At 32.2% G+C, this 12249-nt stretch overlaps 1 protein-coding gene across 7 annotated transcripts in view; it reads left to right on the top strand.

The window, feature by feature from the left end:
* Positions 1-12249, top strand: part of LOC141453443 (transducin beta-like protein 2) — a 59274-nt gene that overhangs the window by 42588 nt on the left and 4437 nt on the right. For 2 of the 7 annotated variants that reach the window (XM_074126706.1, XM_074126704.1), the window contains exons 3-4: positions 2586-2798; positions 5289-7520. In XM_074126706.1, coding sequence (XP_073982807.1) covers positions 2586-2798; positions 5289-6547 — 1472 coding nt within the window. In that variant the 3' untranslated portion in view covers positions 6548-7520. Of the gene's footprint in view, positions 1-1538; positions 2070-2364; positions 2469-2585; positions 2799-2869; positions 3015-3042; positions 3249-4961; positions 5210-5288; positions 7521-8639; positions 8864-8961; positions 9149-10223; positions 10413-11253; positions 11440-12249 lie in introns of those variants that run through there. The other 5 variants (XM_074126710.1, XM_074126703.1, XM_074126707.1 and 2 more) reach the window with 5 other exon arrangements.

The following is a 12249-nucleotide window of genomic DNA, read 5'->3' as shown; positions in this document are numbered from 1 at the left end:
AATTTCCTGCACTTTAAAGAAATTAATTTTTAACATGAACAAAATCTTAGAGAATTGATATCACTTATTTGTCATTTACATTTCTGAAAATTGCAAAAATATTCCAATTAATCATTTAGTAATTAATCTAATTCCACAAAAGATTTACCTTAGAATAATTAGAAATATATGTATTTTAAATCAATTTATTTTTATTTTTTAAACTAAAATACATAAATGCATATATATTTTCATTCTCCCAATTTTTTTAAAAAAATCCTTGACCTAAATGATTCATTATTTTCCCACTAAGAACTACACAAAGATATTCCTAAATTAGAAACACATGGAAAGCATTGATGATTGTCTTCTCTTGTGCCTTTATCTTTGGCCCCCACCAAGAAAAATGAATTACCTATTTAAGAAATCAAATTAAATGTAGGACGATGATGTATGTATTGTCTGGCCTAGAAATAGGTGTGATTTCCATTTGATATGCTGACTACGTGTGGGCTAACACTACCAAGGTCATCTTTAGATGCCCACAACCTTCCGCCAAATCTAGGCGATAACTGATGACTAGAGAACACGCGAGATGTTGTCTAATTTCTAGTACTAAAGTGCCAATTTTAATATTTTTAAAAAAACAAGGTCATCAATAGGGGGACATTAAATTGTAGATAGGCAGTAAATTGGTTATAGTTTCGTCGAGCTCTGGTTTATTAAATGAATTTCATTAAATTTAATTATAGAAGCGATTTTCTAAACTTAGTCTGCAGGTACACTAGAGAAGGCTGTAAGGTGGTTGTGACTGGTATTCTTTCCCTAACTACTTGTCTTCGAGCGAAGCTGTTTGATGTTCGTACCAAAAATAAAAAAAAAAACCTATCGATCCGATACCTATCGATGACGGTTTAGTTAAAATCTCTTCACGGAACATCGGTTCAGTTATGTAGTACTTCATACTTTGACTAAGATCTTTATCACGCCGCATGCTAGGGTGTCGAAATATCACATTTGATATTTTTTTGCAATTTCTAGCGGAAAATAGAAAATCTTCTTGTTTATAATTCCGCTTTACGTTCTCCGGGTGTTTTTACTTCTGTAAAATAAAGTAAAAAATATTTTTTTCTCCAGAGATAGGAAAGAGTAAGAAAACCGCTTAGAAGACACCGGCAATGTCCTTGCGCCTGCAGACAGGGCATGAAGTTCGCGGGCCTCTGATCTTAGGTTCGTAATAGTCACTACATCAGCGGAGACAATTAGTGAACCTATTTTTCCAAACTAGAAATGCATACTGATAAGGATTTTTTGAGCTTGTGTTTCCCATCTCTTTTTTAAAATTCCAGTTTTTCGCGTTGTCCAGCGATAAAGTTTCCCTTCATAAAAAATTAAATATTTCTCAGAACGCTTATGACTTGCGAGATAATTCCAAAAAGTATAATGACGTCACTTCTATGAGGGAACTGCAGTCCCACCAAGAAGGAGAACAGGGAGAGCATTGCTTGGAAATAGTGATGTACCGCTTGTTGTTTTGCTTTATTTGGTGGAGGGGATTTCCATTGTAGCAGACTGGGACACTAGTAGAGTAGAAGTAGAGTAGTGCGACAGCTGCAGTAGAATTGTTCAGTTAGTGTTGAGCCACAGGCGCGTTAACTATCTTAAACTGACGTATGGATTGTGGGTGTTACAACGTGGAAGTATACAGCGACCCGGAGCGGCATCCATCCAAACTACTCATAATGTCTTCGTACCTTGCCGACGAGAGTGTCTTCCCGCCGTCTTGTTTGAGAACTTAAATTCGTTACCTAGTTTTTTTCCTCTTTCTTTCTACTTCTCCTTTTTTGTTTAATTTTTATTCGTTTTAAATTATTGTGTTTTTGCTAAACAAAGTGTGTTTGGTGTTGTTATTTTATTTTGACGGAGAGAGAAAATGGATTCGTCACATTTATCCGGAGTGCTTCAAAAAACACTAGTTCCTTTAATAGTGAGATATTTTCCAGTTTTCGTTACCCTTTTTCTAGCGTGGATAACAGTGAATGAGTTGTACTTTAAGAAACAATCGGATAATAAAAAGGGTGAACAAGAAAGTAAGTGTTCTTATTTCTCTCATGAAACAAATCACAAATTCTAACCTCTCCATTTCTATTCTGTATTTTTTTTTTAATCAAATGAGTGAATTAATTTGATAAATAGTAGTTCATTAAATAAATCAAATAGTGTGTTACCTCAAATAGTAGGAACCTGGCTAAAAGTCTGAACAAAAAGAAAACTTTGACTTGTTTCACTAGCTTGTTTATATTTGATGAGACTTTGGTCCTCTTGTAATTGTTACAATTCCCTGTCAATACTAACTACATATTGTTTTTGAGTATGGAGGTTACATTTAATTTCTCGTAACTATGCTAATATATATATATATATATATATATATATACTATATCTGGCAAATAATATATTCATGACAACTCACATTTTTATTTTTAAACGTAAAATCTTAATTTTTCAACAACAACAAATTATTTATTAGGTTCAATGTAAATAAAAAGTTAAGTTGATATGTTTAAATGCAATTTTTTTTTTAAACAAATATTTTTACTAAATAGATAATGCACCACCTCAGAAGGCAGAGCGAAAGCCAGTTGTGCCTTCTGCGATTAAGCCACCTAAGAAGAAACAGAGTACGGAAAAGTGGAATCGTGAGGGCAAGCAAAACTTTTCACATGAATGGCTGTTGACTTCGCTAAAAGGGCACAGCGGTGCTATTATGGATATGGATTTCAGCGCTAATGGCAAGTTCTTGGCAACTTGTGCTGATGGTTAGTTATTTTATTTTATTTATTTATTTTTTAACGGGTTAATTTACAAAAACTAATATCATTTTACCAATGTCCGGTTGCTTAAAACAGGTGAAAAGCATTTGTCTTATATAATTTTTAAATGATTAATAATTTCGTGTTATACTAAAAATTTCTTGTAAAAAAAAACCTATAATTTACTAATCCCGAGTGTTCTGTGAAGAAAAATATATCGCCGTAAGTGGACTCAGGTTTTGTAAAAAAAAAAACAAACGCAAGCTCTCACTTATGTATAACAGTCACATCGACAACTAAAAACTTTCATTTCTGTCAGCCACGTGTTCGAGGCGTGGAAAACAACTTGGCCGGTTTACATGTTGTTTAAAAACTGTAATAAACTGAAAGTTATTAATTTTATAATTTTAATAATTATTATATAGTATGGTGGATGAATTGATGAGTTTCTGAGGGGTAAAAATCATTTTATTTTTGTTTAACCTTATCAATTTTTTGCTTACGAAAGTTTTTTTAAGGAATTGTATTTGAAAGTTATTTAAATTTTCTTGGATAGTATGTAAATTAAATTTACTATTGTTTTTAATAAAAGTGAGTAAACCGGGGTAAACTGTTCATAAGTTGTTTTCTTAAATTCATTATTTATAATTATCAGCAAAAAAACCTTTCTGAAAGAAGTTTCTTTGTTTTTTATTTTTTACATTTAGTTATTAACCAGAGAATTTTCAATATTCCAAAATGTTTAAATTGGCGTCCTATCATAAAGCCGCCAATCTTATTTTTGTAATTGGTTCTTTCTCATGTAGAAGATGCTAGCTAGTAGTCTATTAATTCTCTCTATTTTAAATTTTCTTTCCGACCTTTACATTCTTCTCAATTATTAGCGTTAGATTGATGTTTCGGTCTTTTACCGATTATTTTTCAACACAGTTCACAGATATTTGAAACGTATTTGCTTTTGTAGACGATATAGTATTTTTCTCTATAGAGTGAATGTATGTAACTTAAACAGAACTACTGATATGAGTCTATCCTAACAATATAATGTTTATTTTAGAAAATGACCCGCAATTACCATCTAAACGTTCTTCTAAAGGATGTTCAGTATTCTACTCCACCGAAACTAAACTTGTTGAACTATTTCTTTCAATCCAGAAGTAATTAGAAGTTTGATGTCTTTGCTCCTAGACCATGAATTTTCTTTTCCATTAGTCAAACTTCTGTGCATTGCAAGCTTCGTACTCAGTGATGTTTCCACTTGTTGGAATAGTGAACTTAAAACATTAGCAAGTTGCTAATAATAAACTCTGGAGTGGGAATTGCACTCACCAGTTGTGCGGTAGCTGGAACACGCATTCTTTGATGACTACATTAACGAGATTCCCTACCAAGCTATCTGTATTTCCCGTGTCAATGCCCCAATATCCAAAATGTTCTGGAACTCTGACGAGAAGGATCCGAGTTTGGTGAACGGTTCTCACTAGCAAACTGCCAAACAGACCTTCTGGTCTTGGAACACACTTTACAGTCTGTTATAAGGCAGCCAGACTATTATCATAAATTGCAGAATTAATTATCCCCAACTTACGTCCTCAGCAGCTTACATTAAAGAAGCTATTGTGGACATAGCTACATAAAGAATTTTACGTTTACGATAATTCATGAAGCAATTTTAAATAAGATTTTCTTTCTGTTTTTTGCGAAGTTATTAATTATTTTTAGCAGTTATTTTGTAGTAAATATAGCACATCCCTGCGTGGGTACATTGCACTATCTAAACAATTGTGTGAACTTTTATTTTTCTACACGATAAGTACTATTTTCTATTTTTACTATAGAAATAGTATGGCATCGCATGAAAGTTTTAGTAATATCATTTTTAAGTGCATGAAACCTGTTACTAAATTGAATAATACGAATTTAGTATTTTTGTTTTTTTTAATTTTTCTTAATAATTCTACTTTGGTAGTGATTAATTCAATTGAGAAGTTACTACTTCTGCTGGCTTTCTTAAATATTGACTGTCTATGAGACTCCTCCGCTAAGTCCTTGCCCTTGCATGATTCCTTGCTATAGATTTTTTTTTTCTTATTGCAGTTGGGCATTATTTTATTTTATTTTATTATTAATTATTTCAAAAAACAATTAATTAAATCATTCTGACCACAGCTAAAAAAAATGAAGTAATTTATAAATGGTATACTTGCTGAAGGAGAATGGTCGACTTAATATCAAATGTAACTGCCAATTAATATGGATAGCACTTCTTCAAAAATTATTAATTTTGATTGTGCAGAAAGTTTACTTTTATTTAAAAACCCATTTCTTTTCTTTAAATGATATTTTATCTTCAAAAAAAAAGATCATTTTAAATAGACCAAATCATAGCCACTTACAAGCCAGTCAATACAAAGGAGGTAAATCTCTTAATAGTACTATTTAGATATTTGTTATTATTTGATTTAAGACGGTATGTTGATAAGTTGATGGTCGTAGATGATCCTGGTGGCACGAGTGGCAGCTCCAGTGGAAGTGAGGCAAATAAGGAGAATAACAGCCCTGGGAGGAACCATAAACAGCTCTCCCGTAGGCAGAAGAAGAATAGAGTGCGCAAAGAAGATTCTTCGCCACCTCTAAAGAAGAAACCAAAAAAACAACGTCATACTGTGCTGCGACAATATGCAAAGTTAAATCTCAACGATGCTGACCTCTTCAAATGTATCAAGGACTACGCTCTGCATCCAGAAGATCTCTTTTTACTTGGTTATCCAGTAGAAAGTAAATTGTATCCTGGACGTGCTATGATATTCAAATCTGCTTCAAAACCATTTGATGTGAACGCAAAAGAATTTGTACCCAGAAATGAGTCTGTGTACGCATCATTAATTGTACAAAATGGTTCGGAACAATTTGAAAAGTACACGGAATCGCCAATAAAAAGGATCGAAAAAGAAACAAGTGAAGAAAAGAAATGTGGACGATGTTCCAAAAGTTTCTTCATATCAACTGATGGAGAATATCTGACCCAGGAGCATTGCATGTACCACTGGGGCAAGCTGTTGAGGCCTCAATCTGGTGGTACAGAATCTTATTACAGCTGTTGTAAAGGCAAGAAAAATACAAAAGGATGTACAACAGCTAAACTTCACGTCTGGAGCGGCATCGATCCAGGTAGAAATGGTCCTTATGATGGATACGTACGCACACGTCCTAAGAAGATACCACCCAGCGATGGCAACTTTGGAATATATGCGTTGGATTGTGAAATGTGTTTTACAACCACTGGATTGGAGTTGACTAAGATCAGTGTGGTGGCACACGACGGACGATTAGTGTATGATACATATGTAAGGCCAGAAAATTTTATAATTGATTATAATACAAGATTTTCTGGTATAACAGCCAAAGATCTATCCAGAAAAACTGGTACAAAACTATTGAAAGATGTACAAAATGATCTGATGGGTTTTATAACAGCCGACACTGTCCTCGTTGGTCATGGTCTTGAAAATGACTTGAGAGCACTACGCATGATACACACAACGGTGGTAGATACAGCTATTGTATTTCCACACGCGTATGGCCTACCATTCAGAAGATCTTTAAAATCTTTAGTGAATACTATTTTAAAGAGAGACATTCAATCTGATGTCAGTGGTCATGACAGTTGTGAAGATGCTAGAAGTTGTCTAGAATTAATTCTATGGAAAATAAGAAAAGATCGCATCAGAGATGACATTGATAATAATAAATGATCTCATAAAAAACATTTTTATTCTGATATTTGTTTTTACTTTTCAAAAAAAAAAAAAAATCAGAATTAAGAAAAGAAAAAATGGTGTGATTTAGTTCCTATAAAGACTGCTAAAAGATAAAATAAAAAATGAAGTGAGGTTTGTGATAAGTGTTCAGTCATAATAAGTTTAAACTTGTTCTCGACAAGAGGTCAGAGGAAGCTTAGTCATATTTTTTTTGTACTTAAAAAAAAAAATACATTCGTGTTCAACCATTTGCATTTTATTTTTCCTCATATATATTTTTTTTTAATTCGTTCATTTACCCCTTTATTTATTATCATTTCTGTTTTGGATAAACATTATTTTTGTATATATTTTCCTCTTTCCCTTCATTATTTCTTTTTTATACAAATCTTAGACTTAATTACAAACAAATATAATATATGTATGCAAAAAGAGAATGTAGAAAGTGTAATTTTTGTAAAAGAAGAAAAGAGGAATTTTGCTTAGTAAATAATGTTATCTGTGATAAATTATTGTTAGTTTTTTGATTGTTTAGAAGGAATACAAAAGGGGGAAAACGGATATGGTTGAATAGAAATGCTTAAAATATTTTTAAGATTAGAATTAAGTTTTTTTAATGAAAGAAACAAAATACAAAAAAAAATAAAATAAAGAACTTGTCTTATACACTGTTTGATTATATCAGTATCAATTAATTTATTTCTCTGTAAAGTGTGTGTATATGTGTGGAAAAAAAGGACTCTGAACTTTTTTTTTAATTTAACAAAGAAGGACTTGAAATGTTTTCTTATTTTTATAAATTAGGATATTTTTTTGGTCTTAATACAATGTCTTACTTTGGTCTTATAATGCATATTTCACCTTTCCTTTTTAAGAAAGAAAACATTTTTACAAAGAAAAGTGTAATGCTTACTTTTACCCTTCTGCTAAACATTAAATAAAAAACATTTTTAATTTTCCTTTTTCACCTTGATTATAATTTTCCTTTTATTATAATTATCATTATTCTATATAAAATCACTATGAAGTTTAAAAAAAAAAAATGGGGATGTCTACAAAAATAAAAATCAAATGCATATTTATTGAAAATTAGTTGGGAAAAACCTTTTTTCTCGGAGATTCGACGACTCCCTGTTCAATGCGGCGAAGACCTGTAATCTCATCCCTTGCAGGCCTCTACTCCACATATTCCTTGATAGTCCGTATTCATTTGGCCATCTCGTCACAATGTGAAAGTGCAAATGCAACAATATTTCTGTGTGATTGTTTTGAGTACAACGTACCATGTTCTTGAGAACAGAAACAGCCAGTTTCTGCTCATAGTATTCCTTGAAGCCACCATCGTTACCTTATTTACAGTGAGGAGAGAAATCTGCTTATGTGGTGGCTGTATTTTGATAACTTTAAGCTTCTTGACCAGCTCAGGTACCAAAATGGTACGGCATCACGAAATGTTTGCCTCCGGGTTACAGTACCTACATTATAGATTGAGCATTATGGCTGTCAATTTTTCGTCAAAAGTTTGAGGTCAGATAGCTAAATAAACAATAAGTTGGATTGCTTGACGTTCGGACGTTATTCGAGACGTTTGCAGTCGAACCATCGCAGTACACCCCCGGTGTTGTTGTTCGAAGCATGTACAGTGGAATCATAAGTGTAGGTTGTGGAATGTAGGGGTACTACTCTGACAATAGCTGTTATGTTCACTGCGGATTACGTCTGACAGTAGCCAATAGTGACTCTCATTTCGCGCTAATCAAGGGGTAAGCGAGCAATTTTACTTCCCAAGAGGGAAAGGAATAAAATTTAATAAACCAGTATCAATATTTATTTTTTTAACAACATGAAATTGAGTTAAAAGCAAGTCTTTTACGTACTCCAAAATTTGGAAAGTTTAAAGAAACCTCTTCCAAAAAGCAAACAATGTTTATAGTTTATGCAAAGTAGCAGGATTTACAGTTATCAGAACTGAAACATTTTTAATTCGTTTAATTTTACCTGGTTGTCCAAATGATATCCTAGATAAAGACAGATTTATCTATTTTTTTAAGAGTGTCTTCTAGGACTATTTTCTTTTTCATTTCAGATAGAGCTATATTTGTATGGAGTACCAAACATTGGAAAGAAAAGGATCATAAATATATAAGATATAATGTTGATTATGATCATGCATCATTAATAAGATGGAGCCCGGATTCTAAAGCTTTCATTTATAATAGATATTCAGATAATTTAATAGAAGTATGCAAATTAGTTAGAAAACCTGATGGTTGGATTTCTTCATTGGCCAAAGCGTTGACCTATCCTAAGGTGAGTATTGTTTTATTATTAGAACTTGAAATGCATAGAAACACCTAATGCATAAATGTGAAATTTTAAAAGAGAAATTTATAAAACATTATTTTTAGGTACATAACGATGAAATTATTGGAATGGGTATTGATCAGAATGGTAAGTATATAATGACATGTTCCTCTGGTACTGATATGATCATTTGGGATCTTAAAGGAGTCGAACTAGCCAAAGTTGAAACCTATTTAATGAACAATTATGCGGCCAAAGTTTCTCCTTGTGGAACATTTGTAGCCGTTTCAGGTGAGCCCACCTATTTATTTATTTTTTATTTTATTTATTTATTTACTTATTTTTTATGGAGTAAGAATGATGCAATGCAATTAAAAAAGCTCTACCATGTCAGTTGACTATTTTAATCGTACTGAACCCCAAGTTGCTTCTCTCAGGAATCCTAAGATCCAGTTATGGCCCAAGAGAAAGTATTCCCACCTCAAACCGCTTGATTCCTATCCTCAAAAAGATTTATATCTTTTTCCAACAGAGATGTATCACATCTATTTCTTGGCATAATTTTCAAGTTGTCTTCTAATATACAGTGTCTGAAAAGAATTCCATCGCATAGATTATTAAGCTGAAGTTTAATTGATTCTAATTAAAACTATCTAAAGGCAGCTTCTAAAGTGATCTGGGAAAAAGTAGCGTTTAGGGATTCACAAGCTGTGACAAAGCCATGGAGAAGCTGCAAGTATTTTAGCTGACAAGTCTCATTTGTCAGACTCTGGGGACTCGGTGGTAATGAGCTGCATTATCTTTATAAGCAGATCTCTCCTCATGTCTCAAGACATATAGCTAATAAAAAGACGTAAGTAACACTTAACTGGGCGATTTTCGAGAGGAAATGTTGGCCTCTTAGTATGACTTCCTCAGTGCACCGACTCAGACGGCTGGACTTGACTAGGCTGGTTCGTTAAAAGTGATTCTCCAACTAGCACACTTGTTATGGAAAAGATGAGGTCCAACTCAACGAATGTGCGGCACTGTAGGAAATATAAAGAGGCTAGAAATATCGTCATTTAAGACCCACTTTTTAGTTTTATGTAAGCATGTGGATGTTAGCAGAAGGAAAACTTATTGTCTATATAAGTAATGCATTTTATTTCTTATTAGGCTAGTTTTATTTCGGTCCTTTAGTAAAAAAAGTGTACTTTATTGGTCCTTTAAATTTCTGTATTTGAAGACCTTTACATCTCTTTTCGTGGTGGAGTGTGAATCATTGTAAAATACCAATAAATTTAATTTAAAAATACTCTACAAAAGTGGTCTGTACTTCAAAATTGTACAAAATACTATTCCTTCTTCCTTTTCTGTTTTGCAGGTTTTGCGCCGGATGTTAAAGTATGGGAAGTTCAATTTAATAAAACTAGTGGAGAATTTAAACAAGTATGTAGAGCATTTGAATTGACTGGACACACTTCTGGAGTATTTGATTTTGCTTTCAACGCTGATTCCACTCAAATTGCAACTCTTTCTAAAGACAAGACATGGAAATTATATAATATAAAAAGTATTCTACCAAATCCTTTTTAATGTCCTTATTTAATGGTTTACAATTATATGAAAAAGTTCAAAAGATTTTCCATAAACATAATAGACCATGCTCTACTCGAAACATTCTAAGATGGTACCTTCTTTTTTACGTGTAAAGTAAAACTGAAGAAGATTAAAACAATTTTAATATGCTGAACTTAGTAGAAATTTCCTTATTGCAGCTTTTGCAAAGTCGTTAGAAAAGATGTTAAATTCTCTAATAGATTTTTCGTGCTTCAAAAACACAAAAAATTATACAAACACTACATTGTCCATAATTTTATTATTTGAATACATATTTTTAAGTTAATATGAGGGAATCATAAATTAATCATTTTCTTTTCTCAAAATATTGAAAAATGTGAAGCAATGCACTTAAATTTTTAATCTAATTTGGATTTCAGTCATTTGAAATCCAAATAACCAATGTCTTAGGGTTAATATTTGTGTATAATGGAGACAATATTAATGTACGTAGTATAAACATGAGCCTCATTCTTCATTTAAGAATGTGACTGCTAACGTGTAAAGCCTGTTGCCTCTTGGTAGAAACTTTCTGATCCGTCTTAAATCAGCTAGTAAGGCAATGCCAGTGTTCTACCGGCTTTAACCTATATGTTTTTTGAAATTAAAATAAAGATGTTGATGGAGCGAAAAAATGAGTCAATTTGGAGCGTGAAGATAATAACTTCACATATTTAACGCGATTCTGACAGAAGTCAAATTCAAGTTTATTAAACATCTGGTCTCCTAATTTGTTAAACATCTACACATAGTAAGTGACATTTTGCTAACTGTAACATCTTCATTTTTTACAGTCCAATATACAAAAGGTGAAGATCCTCATCTATTAAAAACTGGAAAGTTTAATAGTGAAGGCAAAAAATCAAGAATTGCACTTTCACCTGATGGCCAAGTAATTTGTTTATCATGTGATTCAACGTTGACAATAATAAATGCTTTGACCGGTGAAGTTGATAAAATCATTCGAAATGTTTATTCAGGTAGGTTACTTTTTTAACTTTGACAAAAATATTGGTTAAACAGCGAAGAGAGGCAATTAGTGCTTCAAAGGATGAAGCATGTTTGCTACAATTTCTAGTTTTCCCAAATTGGGTTTGGCATGGTTAGACAAAGGAGCTTCAGGTCTGCAAAACAAAATATTTAATGTGCGAACTTGGTCTTTACGATATACTTATCGAGTATAACATATTTTTTCATGGCTTGATATGTTTTATTTGATTTGTTTAAGGGCAAAAACATATGGTTATCATGTTACTAATAAAATCTTACATTTTCCTCTTCCGTCTTAAACGCTTGGCTTAGTCTTTGACTGCTTATTTATCAAGTGATAATTGTTTTAAAAAATACATTGTTGATTATGGTAGTTTTTGGTTTTATATTTTGTATATGTTGGCGGTAACGGTTGAATTCATCAAATATCAAAGATATTACTAGCTTATGCAAGAAAAAATTGACTTTTAAAACATTTTAAAAGATAGCTATACATTTAGCAATAATATTTCTCTACTAATAATAAGTAACGAATATGCACACCCAGATAAAATGTGTGGATTGAAATTCTGGATATTTGTTGCTCCCGTTCTTAGCTAATACTTCAAGCACTACCACTTAGAACTTTTAATCTGATCTGGAAACAGCGCCTCCCAAGAAAGAAGTGCACTTAGTGGATATTAATTGAATAGTTGTAAAGGATGATTTGAGTACAAAGTGTGAGAAAAAGTTGCACTCAAGAATTGAACAAAATTCGCAAGTCTTTTTAAAATACTTTTTTAAAAGTCTTTTTATCGCCT

The sequence above is a fragment of the Rhodnius prolixus genome, unplaced genomic scaffold (assembly GCF_049639745.1).
Source record: "Rhodnius prolixus isolate KJV_2025 unplaced genomic scaffold, Rpr scaffold_3, whole genome shotgun sequence".
NCBI lineage: Eukaryota > Metazoa > Arthropoda > Insecta > Hemiptera > Reduviidae > Rhodnius > Rhodnius prolixus.
The sequence above is the reverse complement of the archived record's forward strand: the minus strand, read 5'-3'. Positions and strand labels throughout refer to the sequence as shown.